The 16,940-nt window shown below is 34.3% G+C and overlaps 1 protein-coding gene across 1 annotated transcript in view; it reads right to left on the bottom strand.

Moving 5' to 3' along the window:
- Positions 1-16,940, bottom strand: part of ebf1b (EBF transcription factor 1b) — a 232,292-nt gene that overhangs the window by 78,164 nt on the left and 137,188 nt on the right. The window contains 3 exon segments of the mRNA XM_056446497.1: positions 4,877-5,003; positions 8,746-8,876; positions 11,662-11,803. Of these exon segments, the coding sequence (XP_056302472.1) occupies positions 4,877-5,003; positions 8,746-8,876; positions 11,662-11,803 (400 nt within the window).

Below are 16,940 nucleotides of genomic sequence, written 5' to 3'. Positions count from 1 at the left end.
TTTGTAACTTGATTGACATTTCAGTGATCATCCAATCATATTCATGTTAAGTGAAAGCCCGCTCCATCACATTAGTTGCTAATGGCAGGAGCAATGTTGATTTTTTTCTCAGTGAGTGCAGAGAGGCAAACAGCAGCGTAAAGCATTAATTACAGAAATATACAGAAGTATTTTCATTTCGTTGGATTTTGGTGAGTACACATATTGCAATGTGTAGAAATGGTTGTAAATGCAATTTGATGTGTACTGATAGTTCCTTCTGTCATTCTGTCTTATTGTAGTGTTATAGTGTGGGTGCACCCAGTAGTTATCAATGAGTAATTCATGTGTATTGCTTAGAAACTCTACATTATTGTGATTTAATTCCCAAATTGAGAAAATTGTAAATTAATTGCTCATTTTATTTAATTTTAATTTAATTCAAAGAATTCATTTAATTTCAATACAGATTTATTAATACAAGTTTAAGTTGTCTAATTGCATCTCCATTGACGAACCTACTAGGGATGTCCCGATTCGATATTGATATCGAAAGTAGGTCTGATATCAGTTCAAAAAAACTATATCGGACTGCGGTAAAAATCTCTGATATAAGCAGTCTGTTGCGCTCTAAACTCCATTACAGCTATTCTATCTAGCAGCGTCCAGAGCCAGCGCGTGCAAAGCCCACATGATTACAACAATTCTTGCTAACAAAGTCCCGTTGAGATTCAACATGCTCTTCACACTAAGTTATGGTGTATTACAATAGAAATCTATTGTGACAATAGCACACGCTGACGCTATCAACAACGACATATCTCTACTGGTTTATTTACTTCACGTCAAGGGATCTTTACATTGTTTTGTATACGCTGCTAAGCAACGCAAGGCACAGAATGGCAACATAGCGCATATCATGCGAGCCTCATTTAAAACGTTTACAATTTGGTCAAGGCATATCGTGGTGCATCCAGTGTGATACCCAAGTCAACACCAGCGCTTCCCACACATAAGACTTTATCTCAGCGGCCCGGTTCTGTGTGCGTGAGAAACTGAGAATACTCCGCCACAGACTCGCATGCTCTGCTACCGCAGACCCACAGAGACGCGCTGGACACCGTTTTATAATTAAGACGCGTTTTAACTTTGGTAGTAGCTTTGAGAAGAGCATGAGGACAAGCGAAAAAAAAGCCTTTTACTAAATAGACTGATCCATCTCATTATTTAGGGTGACAATACATCCTCTTTTTCCTGGACATGTCCTCTATTTGGGACTTAAAAATGCATTCAGCCAGGATTTCTAAATCGCCTAACATGTCCCACATTCTGCTTTCGTTTTCTATAGCTGATGTTAGCATTACCTTATTTGCAAACTGGCCGGAGCGTCTCAATCTCTCAGCAGCACCAAGACTAGAGAGAGAGAGGGAGCAGATTTAACCTGTCAGTGGTGCACATGGATAGTAGGAGTGAAATAGCGGATTTCTTATTTTTTTATTTCATTTTTTACTTGAACACACTGAAAAGAAACAGTGTCATGTAAAAGGTGTTAAATGCTAAACATTTTTGTTGTTTTAATTGTCTGTTATTTAAGAATAAGAAATCATTCTGTTGCTGAGGGCCATTACAGTTTAAAAGAAAGAATTGTATTACTTTCGGGCAGAAGGAAAATTTAATTAGAGGCATTCCCATATTTAACTCTTCTTTAAAAAGCCCAGAAAGATAAAGTGCTCTAATAAACAGTGTCAGCTTTGCACATGAGTTTGCAGATCAGTCTTTCTTTACATAGTCGTACTTTTCCCATGTGGGAAGTAGGGTGGAATCTGTGCAATATTTTATGCAAATAAAATGAATTTTGATAAATAAAAATTACTCTTAAAAGTCACATTATTTTATGTGCTGTGGAGAAAAGGTGAGTTTCAATCTAGCTACTGCAAGTAAATTTATGTTAAAGATAATATGTGCAATATATATTATTCTAAAATTAATAATGTTTTGTTTGGGAACATTGATACAGCCATAATCTTCTTATGATACAAATACAGATTAAACTGCTCTGGTCATATGAATGTTTGCACTAACCATACTGCATATTTTTATTAATTTAACAATAACGTATAACAATAACTCTCCATTTCTGCTGCCCAGTGTGACAGATATTTTTCTGCTCAAAACTGGATCAAAAATTCATCAAAAAGCTGTGTGTGAAATTTAAACTTTGGACACTCAACCTTTAGCAATTGGTTAGTAAACTATTTTTTTTATTTTCTTATGTTCCTGCTCTCAGCTGTTTTTACCATTTGCTGATGGTAAAAAATAAATAACTGAAGTGACCTTTAATTAGTATTTTCTACTTTAAAAATATAAATTTGTGTTTATTCAATTAAGATATTTTTTAGAGTCTTTATATTTATTCTTTAATTCTTTTTTATATATTCTTATTTAAAAGGTTCACATTTGTGCTACCAATAGTTAATAAATTGGTCGGTATTGACCATACTTACTGTTGCTGACTTTTGTTCTCAGTTTGATCTAGCCGTTCATACATTCCACTCAAAAAAATAGGTCAAAGTAAAGTATTCATAATTTGTGCTGATTATTGTATCTGATTTGTATCGGTATTGGTTAGTACTGAAGGCTGCAATATCGGTATCGTATTGGAAGTTGAAACGTTGTATCGGGACATCCCTAGAACCTACTGGCCTATAGTTAAAATTAGCATAAAGTGTACATTATGGACATGAGAGCTACAAAAGGACATGCAAACACTGCAAAATATTTAGCTAAAAAATCTACTGACTGACTTCACATGAGAAATTTAACTCCTTTCCACAAATTTAACTTAAGAAATTTAATGTGATATTTGGTATTCATAAAAAATAAGTAGGTTCACTTTCATTCAGCAAGATTTCATTCATGCCCCATTGACAAACCCTGAGCTACTGGATGCGAATATGAAGTAAGCATTCATAAGACGAAGAGTGTTGTTTTATGGAGTTTGATACCACTCGCCAAATGAAAAGAAAACTTCTGCTTCCAAGTGACACGCACAACACAAATGCCAGTTAATTTCACACTCATGCACTATCATGCTCCTACAACTCACAAGACAACTTTTCACCTCAACAAGAAATCTCATTGCGATTTAATCCAAGTGACACAAGATCTCATAAAACCCTTAATATATATATATATATATATATATATATATATATATATATATATATATATATATATATATATATATATATATATACACACGCACACACGCAAACACACCCCCCCCCCCCAGTATTTTTTTTCCCCAATTTATGTTTAATGGAGGGAAGTTTTTTTCTAAACATAATAGTTTTAATAACTATTTTATGATAGATGATTTGTTTGATTTTTGCCATGGTGACAGTAAATAATATTTGACTAGATATTTTTCAATACACTTCTAGACAGCTTAAAGTGACATTTAAAGGCTTAACTAGGTTAATTAGGTTAACTAGGCAGGTTAGGGTAATTAGGCCAGTTATTGTATAACAATGGTTTGTTCTGTAGACTATCGAAATAAATATATAGCTTAAATGGGTATAAGTTATAATATTGACCTTAAAATGGTTTTAAAAAAATTAAAAACTGCTTTTACTCTAGCCGAAATAAAACAAATAAGACTTCCTAGAAGAAGAAAAAATATTATCAGACATACTGTGAAAATTGTATTGCTCTGTTAAACATCTTTGAGAAATATTAAAAAAATAAATAAAATTCAAAGGGGGGCTAATAATTCTGACTTCAACTGTACATACATACATTACAGGTGCTGGTCATATAATTAGAATTAGTTTTTCACAAAGACATATTGATATTTGATGATTTTGATGGCAACTAATGAAAACCCCAATTTCAATAGTTGAGTGAAAAGTATGAACATGAAAAGTATCAGTATGCACAGTACTCAATACTTGGTTGGGGCTCCTTTTGCCTGAATTACTACAGCAATGCAACTTGGCATGGAATCAATCAGTCTATTGTCCATAATAAAACAAATTGGTTAAGAACTAGTTATGAACTAATACCGGTTGTGTTGTTTTTAATACATCTGTTTTATAAGTGAATACCCAGGTCGACTACCATCTGTGTGTGCTCCAGTTGCTAAAGGTTATGTCATGAAAGGTGCCAACTTGAGTTTTACAGTATTTAACTGTACATGGTAAGTTAACTTATACTTGAAAAAGCTCAATTTTACCTATATGACAGCTAAAATGTTTGATAATTATGCTAAAACTAAATCAATTTACTATGCATGTGTTTATTTCAAAAGGATTTCTCATAACAGGAGTTTCTGTGAAAATGCCAAAACGCATTTATTGAAAGAAATAAAACAATGAATTTGCTCTCTGATTCTTTCTTTCAGTGTCAGTGGTTGCCTCCTATAACTATGACACCATCTACAGAAGCACTTATGCTCTGTGGATTTACATGCTGCTTTCTTCCCTCTTTTTCACTGGAACGAGTAAGTTGTCTCATTAGATCCATCTATGCACCAGATCATTCTTGTATTTCATCTTTGATATAGAATAACTTGTAAAAGTATATTAGTTGTGTGAGTGTGTGTTACGATGTCATTTTAGCAATAAAGCACAAAGTAGGTAATTAAGTAAGTAAATATATAACTAAGTCATCAACTGACCTATGACTTCATGGAATTAGGCACTGATCAAGTTAAAAAATGAGGTAAGACTAAAACAGTCTGATTTAAATATGACTTGTTGTCAAGACAATGCAATGAAGTTTGAGAGAGGTCCATTCTTTAATGCAGATGTATACATCTCCTCTGAGCTACATCTTTATGTAGTAATTTGCTTGAAATAAGTCAAAACTTTATCTGTCTATATCTGAAAAGGCTTACCTGTGTAGATGAATCTTCCTGGTGTGCCCTTGCAAAACTGTTTGGACTTATAGGAGAGTGTGACCTCTACCACCCCAGGGATGTGGCGAGGAGGGGTCTGAACTCTGATTGCATGAGGTGTGATGAGCTGTAACAACAAAATGAGACAGGATATTTTATAAAGGCAAAAAAGAAGGTCTATAATATGTGGAAACGACAAAATGAGAAAGGATTTTTTAAAAAGGCAAAAAAAAGGAAGGCATATAAAAATAAGTATAATAGCTATGTGGAAAACAGGCAGTGGCACAGCTAACACTGAATGTACAGAACTTGAAATTGGCCAATTGCTATTGGGCACACAATTATGCATTCAGGCTGTTCTGAACTAATTAAAAATACAAATACCAAGGCTGTTTCTCAATATGCATTCTTCAGCGATCTTGCATCCTCATGTTATCGTGTAACGTCATCATCAACCGCCAAAGTTCAATACCAATACTCAAGACCACAAGAATGGAGGACACATGAAACTTCCCGGATGTTTTTTTGATATCGAGGATGCATCGATGCAGACTTGAGCACCGAACTCGCATTAGAAGTCCCAGGAGTCATTGTGACTGGAGGTGGGAAGCACAGTATTTTATATAGGTTTATTATTAAAGTTCAGAGATATAACTTATTTGTCTCAGGAGTTTCCCTAAATGAAATGGTGAATGTAAACATTACCATCTTAATAAAGAAATAAACACATTAAGGGAGTTTATTTGCTGAAATTCATATTAAAATCTGTTTTATTTATATTGTGCAACGTATATTTGAAAAGTCTTTATGCATATATATTGTGAAAAGAACGCATTCTCTGTTCTCACGTCTCCTGAGTTTGTTCTTCCGAGGACACCTGGCAAGACCAGTCTTCACAAGAACGCAAGAACGTTCTCTGCGTTCTTGGAATTGAGAAACAGCTATTGTTTATCTTCTGTCTGAGCACATGGCTCAACCTGTGTTGGTGTTTACCATATGCTCCTCTGTTTCTCCCTCCTAGTTTCCAGATGCCACACTCCCTTGTTTAGCCCTCAGGCTTAGTCTCAGTTTCTACACCTGGGGTCCATTCTTCGTACCTCGCTTAAATGATCTAAGATGATATGGCAGATCCTGGATCTTTTAATCTTGATAACTGATCTCTGTCTAATTTGGTTCTTCAAACAAGTTTGCGAATCAGATTTAAAATGTCTGGATGAACTGATCTGAGATCACTGCTTGTGTTGTGAAGGACAGATCTATCAATCCTCGAAATCATGATCAGCAATGCAACAATTGGCTGGCGGCACAGCAGCGTAATGACATCATCTGATTAATATCCAATTATCCATGTGAGCAAAATTATATAAAATTCGTAGTAAACGATTTGGTAAATATGATACGCAATAACTTTCCTCATTTGTTGTGGGCTGCATCCTTTACACTTTCATATGTCAAGAGTATTTAGCAATTTATTTAGTTGTACATTTTAGATCTGATTTTTTTTTTACTATAGCCTAGGCCTGTTTTTAGCTTCTTAATCGACATAAGGAATTTAAATTAATTTTGCATCAAAAAAGCATTTTGATATCCATAAAGATGTCTGCAACTTTTGCAAAGCATCAAATCACCGGCATATTAGCTGTCAAAACACATGCATAACTGCATAAATTATAATTCCTTATATAAAAAACAAACAAACAAAAAAAAAAAGTTGGATATTGTGCATGTCTATTATCTTACAGAAATTGTACTAAAGCTGGATTGGTACTTTTAATTAGTGCGGATTTGTATCTAAAAAATCCAAATTTAAAAAATGTTCTCTTTGATCCCCTTGGGGAAAACCACCCTGTTTTTGTACTTTTATTTATTAAGTTTTATTTATATACATTTTTAAACTTATATGTATATAAACATAAATATTTTTAATTATTTAATATTAAATATTATTAATTATTATAAATGTGTATATAAAAACTTTTTTTGAACTATTTTACTTTTTTCCTAAGTTTATATAATCTATAGGTTACTACTATAAGAAATTTTCAGCATTTGGTAGATACTTTCAGTATTACCTTTGCTTGAACAGACCAGATCTAATCCTGTTTACATGAAAAAAACCTGCTCCCTAGCCGGTTTGAGCTACCAGAACTCTTGCTATGACAACAACTCAGATCAGTTTTGAAGACCGAAATTATCCTGGATCATGTCAAATCGTCAACAACCAAATCCAGCTAATCCACGTACGAAGAACAGACCCCTGGTCCTTATGTTTTTTCCTCCCTTTATATTGTTCCCTCTTCCATCATGTCTTTGTCTGTTCATTGTTGCTTGTGTTTACATGTTGCTTGTTACTTGACTGTGCTAATTTCTCTGTGTAGCTGTTTGTGAGTTTGAGCTGTCTTTGTCTCATGTTTGTGTGTGTTTGTGTTGTCTGCAAGCTTCTAGTGACCCTGTTCATTTTATCTTTTTGTAGTTTTCTTGATTGAAGAATTTATATTCTTTATCTTGTTTGTTTAATTTAATAGTTTTAAGTGTTTAGCTCCCTTTTTATTGTTTTTTTTTCCTCTTTTATTTTCAGTAATTTATTTTTCTTTTTGCCTGTGTTTTTTAATAGTTTAAGTGTTTCCCTTTTTTGTTTTCTTTTAGTTGACCGTTTTGTTTCTTAGGCTCCGTTTACACTTATGCGTTTTCATTTTAAAACGCATACGTTTTGCTATGGTTACGCCATCCGTCCACACTACGCCGGAGTTTTCGAGTGCCGAAAACGGAGCGTTTTGGAAACGCTAAAGAGGCCGTTTTCATTATAAAACGCTGCTGCTCCGTCTCAGTGTGGATGGGGGAAAACGGAGACATCTGAAAACAAATAATGGCCATTATAAAAGTATAACGTACAATAAGTTTATACATAATAGGAAATAACGTCAAGCAATTAGTCTATATACAGAATGTACGTGGTTACATTAATTATTAACTTATCTTTGCGCTCAACCAAAAACGTTACCCGAGAACAAGAAACAGATTCAAAAGACTAAAGTCAGGCAATATATCATTAGATATAGACAACAAGATGAATTCAATATCACGTTTAACATATATATAGTGAGATTAGATCCAGCGGTAGATCCTAGAAAAACACTTTGACGAGCACAGCTCTTATCTGGCTAGATATGCTGCAGTGCATGCCAGAGTGTGTGTGTAGTCACGTGATGTGTGTTTTCAGTGTATTGGTGTAGACGGAGAGCTGTTCAGTAACGCTGGTCAAAACGCTAGTATGGACGCAGATCGTTTTCATTCTAAAACGCCGTTTTAAAACTAAAACGCACTAGTGTAAATGGGGCGTTAGTTTAGTTCCCCCGTCTGTCTTTGTGTCTCTGTCCCAGCCCTGCCCCTCTGTGAGTCCCTGGCTGCTAGTGTCCTCTCAGGCTACTACTGGTGAGATCTTCAGTTTGGCTGATTGTGTAAACTGAGCTGCATGCAATGCTTTTAATGCACAAACCTAACACCGTCCTTAATCCTACTTCTAACAGTGACGTCTCTAGCTCCATTCAGTGTATGCTGTCTCAGCTTGCATATGAAAGTCTGCATCCAGATAGTATTGGATTTTGTTAACAGTTTTGAACTAAAAGAAACTAGATAGTTATGTTATAATTATGTCATATAATTATAACTATATATTATACATTTAATTGTCAGTGCAAAATATGCTTGTCTGTACAAGTAACTATAGTACAAATAATATTTGTTAACATGTACATTTTAATATACAAATAAACTTGGAAACTTTAATTAATTGTATCACAATGGAGAGACAGTGACAAAATGCAAAGTTCTTTAAAAGAGAAGTGTGTTTGAATGGCTTGAAAGCTCACCTCGCTCCAGACCAACATGGTGCCGAAGATGACTTGCAATCCATCAAAGAAGTTGTCTCCAATGATGATGACAGTAGCACCTCCTGTTGTCCACCCTTCACTGGGACTAATGGCTTTGATACAAGGTGCAGCTGCTTCCAGAAACACGAGAGGACCAATTAAAAGAATAAGAAATATGAAAAATGACTTTAATAATGAGTTCATGTAGCTGTCTATTGTCTGAGCATTACTTAAAAACATCGTATATGATTTAGTACAAAAACTATTTTTGTTATGCTGATTGAAGATCTCTTCATAACTTAATAGCACTCATTAAGATAAGATGCCTAAATATATTGTATGCATTTTGTGTGTAAAAAGTATAGCTTTTTCCAATCAAAATGTTCTGTCCGAACATAATAGGTTTTCCTACCTGTCAAGATATAGATTTGCATTAACACCCTTTTTGCACAGACAGGAAACATCATCGGTACATACTACAGTAATATTACAAGTAGGACCACAAAGAATCGGTTATTTAAAGGTGCATTATGTAAGTTCGACACCCATTGGTTGAACTAGGTATTGCATTCCTGTTTCAAAACACACATAAGAGCAGGTTGCCAGACTGATTACACCAACAACAGCATGCCTGAATTAAATCGTGTTCTAAATTTTTTTTAAAAAGCAAATAAGTAAATAAGATGACCTTAGGCCTTCTTCTGCAGACGACACATGTTTTTGTCAACAGACAGCAAGGTAGACAAGTTCGTGTAGTGTGTTCTATTTGTTGCTCTCTGTGGCAGTCATGGATCAAGCAGCTAAGTAAAAAAGGGACCACCATGGAGAAAGGTCAGTTTGCTTATTAGAGCTGTTTGCTCCCCTCTGTGTTCAGAGTCTCATGCTAGCAGGTAGGCAAAGAAAGCAATTTAACTAGCAAACGTTTACCTTCATTTTGCCCCTAAGAATCAGATATGAGATTTAAAATATAAGGAAAGAAAAGGATGTAATGGGTAAGCATGTCTCTTTCAGTGAAACTGATGATGGGGAAGTTGTGAAATTGTTAAAATACAGAAGTTAGAGTAAGCACTAACATTTAAGCCACATATGAGATATCAACATGTTGACCATTGTAAGCAAAAGATGTTGGTCATAATAATTAAAAAAACATAATAAAAAATGTTTAAAAAAATTGTTAAATATCAAAGACTAAAACAGCTAATTATGTATAAAAATGTATCAATCAATTATTATCAGACAACATTCTGCATTTCAATCACAAACAAATCTGTAAAATGCTGTTAAAATGATTTAATTATTGTAAGAAAAAAAGTAACTATCAAGTTATCTACAAACTACAATTAACATTAAATAATATTAATCAATGAATTAATATTTTATAAAAAGCAATTCTTCACTAACACATCTTTGAAAATGCCATTTTTTGGTTTTAGATTTCAAAACGCTATTATATTTAAAAGTTCAAAATCCAGAGGTTTAATCTGTGCCTAATATTTATGTTTTCCGCTTTTTTAATTTTAAAACATTCCTAAAACCCAATCACAAGCATGATGATTTATATTTTGAGCATTTATATTACTATAAAAATAAAAACATCTTGTGTTCAGTAAACCTAGTTAATCTTCTCTTATTTGCTTGTGAGATGATAAAAATGAAAGACATCCAGACCTGGAGGGTATAATGAGACACAATAACACAGATACTTTGGTGATTGGTGTGGTGGTAAAGTATAGGGAAGATGAGGTGGAATCTGTGGCAGTAATCTTTGCATGAGAGGAGGTTTTTGGCGAATACTGAAATGGTTGCTGGATTAAGCAGATGGAGATGCATGGATCCATCTGATAGGATTAAACTTTCTGTGCTTTTCTCTAAGCCATCTGTTCACCATGCTGCTCTAACACATGCCACACACACACATTATCACGCACACAAGCTTAATTTAAAATGTAAAAGGTCTCACACATAAAATACAAAATACAGAAGTCGCCATACAGGTAACACATATTTAATACTACATGAAAAGGTATCACTTTTTGTATATCTCTCACATCTACCACAAACAGTTTAGTTCTTGAAGGTCTCTGCTAACAAGTTGATCTGAATGAAGATGTGCAGAGCACTGGGTCAGACTAGGCTAGACTTCAAAATCACTGAATTATCAATTCCTGTTATGCTTTGCACATGTCCTTATTCCATATACTAAATGAAATATACATTTTCTTCTACTTTTTCTCCTTTTTATGCTTTTTCTTCTTCTTTGTATTCTTCTTCTTTTTCTTTTATTGTGCTTATTGTTATTATACTTTATTCAAACTCTGTTTAAGTCAACCAGAGTAGTCCATTGTGTAGTCCCACATTTGGATTTAATTGACTTTTATTTCTTATCCGTTTTACTTTTTTTCTTCCTTTCTCTAGAAGCAGGGATGGGTTAAAGGAAAGAAGGAGGGCACAGGTTGGTGCTTTTAATTAATCTCTGCTTCATCTTTTACTCTCTTCGCACCACTGAAGATGTGACTTGAAGGGTCAAAGCTCACAGACGGATCTGACAGCTAAGCTTTATCTTTCACCAACTCATTCACATATACTAGACGAAGGTTAACATTTTTATCAACGCGCTTTTAAGACAATTTAGCCATGTGTGGTTATTGTCAGCGGATTACTGAATATTTTATGACAGTTTAATAAAATGTGACTACATAATCTGTGAAGGTTTTGTTCACACACAAGCCTATCTCATCTTGCAATTTGATGTTATTCCATAATTTAGTCATATTGCAAATCTTTGAGGATGAACTGGCTGAAATGTAATTGTTCGAAGTGATTTAAATGAAATTAGTCAACAAATAATTAATCAGAAAAACAAAAGTCTACACATTTTTCAGCTAAACTGTTAGTGTTAAATCCACAGTAACTCACCATGCTCCAAATATGATGGTGTTCCTTCTGATGGGTCCAGTCGTCGAGCTCTTCTGCCATGTTTGGAGTTGTTGTGCACAAACATGTTGTCTGACACAGCCAAAACATGTCCTTCTACACTCACTGTCGTTGACACAACCACCTGTAAAAGGTAGAGCACATTACTTAAATGTAGTGTAAATTTTGATGTAGTCAAATGTTTGAAGGGAAATATGTAATTTATGTGCCTCTAGTGGAATTAGCACTAATCATTTCGGTGCTTGACACTAACTAATACAGCATACAAACACACCTCTCTGTCTATTCCACGATGTCCTACACTCTTCAATTAATTGGTGATTTAAATAAAATGCAGACTGAGACGATGGCAAGAAAGTGTAAGGGTTGATTTTACTCAGACTTAAATGTGCTCTGCGATAAAATAATTAAAACTGAAATCTGAAGAACAGGACAAGTGAGAAAGTGCCCAGGATAGACTTTGATACATTCGTGCCCTCTTCCCTGAACTTTCCCTCAGCTCTTGTATATTCAGGTGGGTCTGGTAAGAAGGTTTTATCCCTATCTTTGATAACTTTTGATTTCATCCCAAACAGATGAGTAAATCTTAAAGTTACTGGTTAGCTTAAACAAAGGAACTATTCATTGCTTTTCTTGGGTATTTAAAGAAAAGGACAAAATGTCCCAGAGAGTGAGTCTATATCCAGATCGGCCTGAAGTGCAGAGCTCTCAAGCTCAACACTATGTAAATTTGGACAAATCATCTATATTCTTAGATTTCTCTTTGAGTGATGTTGTGCATTTATTTCTGAATTGTCTTTTATTGTTTGATTCTGTGAGTGGCATTATACACTTTTTTTCTGGAAAATAAAATGTAAAGTTTTGATTAATTTTGACTTCTCCTGAAATCATTATATTCATTAGATTATGTGGAGCCTGTGCTACCTCTTTGCTGTAACATGATTTTATAGATTTTAAGGTTCATTTGACTGTGCAGAGCTGGAGATACGGCAGCACAAACACCTTTTAATTGTTTAATCACTAATATTAGCAAGTTGTATGGAAATGACTAAATTAACTACACTTTTAGTATGAGTGAGCAGGAGGTAACCAGACTGAGTACTAGTTAACCCTGCATCCTCTGACTAATTTCAGAATGTCAAGATAGTGTCTGTAAGAAATAAAGCTAAAAAAATGTTAAAACAAAAAATAGTCAAAACTTCTAAATTCAGTTCTATTTTGCAGCAAACAATAAATGAACAATAACAAGGAAGTGTGGTCAAAAACAGATATATCCAAACACACTTCCTATTACTATGTACCTATAGGTTGATGCATATGTTAAGACAAACCTAAACAAAAAATGCTAAAAACAAATATAATTATGCATTTAATAAATAATTAGAATAATAACAATACTAAACAAATGTAAATTGTCATAAACAGATTACAACAAAGCTGGATTTCACCTAACGCCCCCGCATCTGAGGAGGTAGAGTAATGTTTTTTATATTTATGCATGCATTTTATATATGCATTTTATTTATATATATATATATATATATATATATATATATATATATATATATATATATATATATATATATATATATATATATATATATATATATATATATATACACACATTTTTGTACATCCCTGTGTGTGTATCAAGCAATAAGTATGTTTGGCTCCTGCATAGGTTCATTTCACTAATGTTATAACAAAATAAACCCCTGCAAATTTGACTGGACCAGCTTTTTATTGGTCAATGGCATGGTCTATTTCTGCTTTAATGTCCCCAAGAAATGCACTTCCTGTTTGTTTTCAGTTAAATGATCAGATTACCAGATTACATGATTTTGAGGTAATGGCCATAGCTAACATACTTAAGAAAGAGCTGAACTGAGAGGTTTGCAGTGTTTGTGGACTTAAGGAAAAAGACAGTTGGCTCCCTATGTGACATCCATCATCTGTAGTGACGATGCATCAGCTGGATCAGCGAGGAGAAACTGGTTGTTTTTTCTTTTACTACTAATCTCAGGGAATGTCCATCACAAACTTCTGCTGAATTCAAGACTAGAAATGCCCTATGGTTTTTCATCTGAGCATGCATAGTCTGATGAAGTAATCAACTTATACGTGTTGGAACTCACTGTTATATTGCAGAACGCAAAACCAGTCTGAATCTGAAGTCTTGGTGCCACATTGTTTCAGTCATTTAGAACTGACTCACGGGCTTATACCATCATGATAACAGAGAGCCAATTGATTTGAATATTGTAGTCAATACTTTGGCCACAGATGTTCGGGGGACCCTGTACCAAATTTCACAATCCTTCCAACAGGAAGCCTAACTAATTGCCTCACAAGTCTCTTTTGTCATGTACTCGTCATATGGGACATCCTGCCAGATGGACACTTTCGTAGACACAAAGGATCTCTGGAATTAATGCATATGAATTAAAGACAAACTTGTGTCGCAACTAAGGCAGATGTATCTTTGAATAATATGTCATAGCTTTCCTCATATACTGTGTTTATTTCAACCAACCAAGTTAATATACGGCAGGGGTGCCCAAACACAGTCCTGGAGGGCCGGTGTCCTGCATAGTTTAGCTCCAACTTCTTTCAACACACCTGCCTGGAAGTTTTAGTATACCTAGAAAGAGCTTGATTAGCTGGTTCAGGTGTGTTTAATTTTGGCTGGAACTAAAATCTGCAGATTTTGTTACCTTGCTAAAATTTAACCCAATGCTATGTTATGTTATTATCAGTGGCCAAGAAAATAATATAAACAAGATTGGTAAAATATGATGGCTTCTATTTGCTGAACAAATAGTAGATAAAGTTTGAATCTTTTAATCTGATTCAGTCTGACTCAATTGAGTCAAATCAAGTGATTAGAATCTAAGATTTGATTCCTTGAAATAAGCTAATAAATCCCTGATCAATCTTTTAACGTAGGTTGATCCCCTACGTAAGACTATGGGCTAAGCAAACAAATTCCAACGTAATTGGTGTCTCGGAAACTTGCTTGAATAAATCAGTCTTCAACATAATACATATTGAGGGATACAATGTTTTTAGATCAGACCACACAACTAAAGGTGGCAGAATGGACTCTATGCATGATCTCTTCTGCGTTTGTGGTTAGCCCGCATGTCAACTTCCGGTGCAGCATGGCGATCACTGTAAGTGGAAGGTGCAGAAGAGGATGATAGATTACACTCGCTGTTTATAAGATTTTCCTTGGATACATCAGTCTATCTATCAATTTACATATATGTGTACATTGTGTCCTTAATATCCATAAGTATGAATGTTATTAACTATAGGTTATTTCTCAGTTTCCTGCAAGAATTTCGTGTTTCAGGTCGATGATGAAATCAGAGAAGCTGCATAGTTTGAATTGGAGGTTATTTATGCTCAGGATGACATGATGATCCAGCTCATCTACAAAGACATCAAAATGTTTCAGAAGAAGCTTCAGAAGACCATTTCTTTCTTTTCTTCTATTTTTTTACTTTTACCTGTCAAGATGACTACAGATTTGAACAAAACACTCTCACACAACTTTTTATTTAACAATTGTTTACTATTGCATTTTTACACATCACCGTAAATGTTAAACATTGTGTCAAATTATTTATATTTATACTGCAGTGCAAATGTCTACATTTATTTACTTTTTTACATAACTGCAGTGCAAACGTCTAAAGTAATTTTTTTACACAACTGCAGCGCAAATGTCTAGTTACTTATATGTACATATTTTAGGGGTTTTTCTTGTTCAAAATGAGTTGGAGGTGGTATCCCATTCATTAATTTTTAACTACTTGAAACAAATGCATTTTGCATTATTCTTGTAATCTTATATTAAAAAACATCTGATTTAAAAGGCTAACATTAAATATAATTAAATACATCCAGTGCTTGAGCATCACTGGGGGACTGACGGTACTTACTAGCATGATTTTTGTCAAAAGACAGAGGTGGTACGTTTGATGAAGGTAACCATCACATAATTCTCTATGCACAAAAAACTCTGCATATTTACACCTGCAGTGCAAGTATCTAAAGTTATTTATATTTACATTAGTGCAGAGCAAATGTTCACTCAAATTGTTCTATTATTTATGTTTAAATGTTTATATTAATGCATTGAAAATGTATGTTTTATATATTAACAACTTTATATTTCTGCAGTGCAGGCAACAACATAAAAATTATCTACAGAGTGTGTTTATATAATTTTTTACATGAATAAATCTAGTTTCATCATCTACTCTTTAATCTTTTGCTCAAGCTTTAACTAATGGCAGAGGGCAACCCATTGTGTAAATCTGGTTGATAATAGTAATAGAGAGTAATGATGACTGTCCAGCTTGTTGCTTCTTCCTGCGGATGAGATGCTCAGTGTGGACCCTCAGCCATGCGATGGAGGGTGTCTCTCTCACAATTGCTCTTACTCTGGACACGTTACTTTGGATGTTGTAGGATGCAAGTTGGAAACCTAAATCAGATGTAATGCATGTAGATGTATGAATCAGAAAGAACGTATAAAGATTTGCATATAAATACTTACATGACACTAGAATGTTTAGTATGTGTGTGTGTGTGTGTGTGTGTGCGTGTGTGTGTTTGTGTGTGTGTGTGTGTGTGTGTGTGCGTGCGTGCGTGTGTGTATGTGTGTATTTATATATATAAACTGTGTTGCAATTTAATGAAGTTCATGATAATTAATACTACGGTATGTTGTTGCATTCATTAAAACATTTGTAAATACTACAATATATACAGCATATTGGAATTTACTATAGTATGGTTAAAAACGTAATATTTTATTGGTATAAAACGTAATTACAATTTGTTACTTTTTACATCTGGGTTAAATTCTAGTACATCATTTTTTTAACTGTACCTTTAGAACCTTAAAACATCACCAAAAACAGCATTGAAGCAGTCTCCTTTCAGTCACTACCTCTTTATGGAGATTGTCAGGCCGATCTGGTGCATTAATCAACTGCCGTGGGTTCTGGAACTAAACATTAATGATGTTCCAGATGCTGGGCATCTACTGGCACAGGATCCTCATCAATTTAAGTGAAAATCTCCCTTCTTTGCCATGCTCCGATACGTTTAGGTTCCGCGGCTATTAGATTTCGCTGTAGAACGAGCTATGCGGAAGTAAAGAGACTGACTGAGATTTTATCGGAAACACGTCAGCAGAGTTTGTGCAAAGAGTCCATTGGGAATTGGAGTTTATATCAACACAGGCT

Source organism: Danio aesculapii, chromosome 21, assembly GCF_903798145.1.
Source record: "Danio aesculapii chromosome 21, fDanAes4.1, whole genome shotgun sequence".
Taxonomy (NCBI): domain Eukaryota; kingdom Metazoa; phylum Chordata; class Actinopteri; order Cypriniformes; family Danionidae; genus Danio; species Danio aesculapii.
The sequence above is the reverse complement of the archived record's forward strand: the minus strand, read 5'-3'. Positions and strand labels throughout refer to the sequence as shown.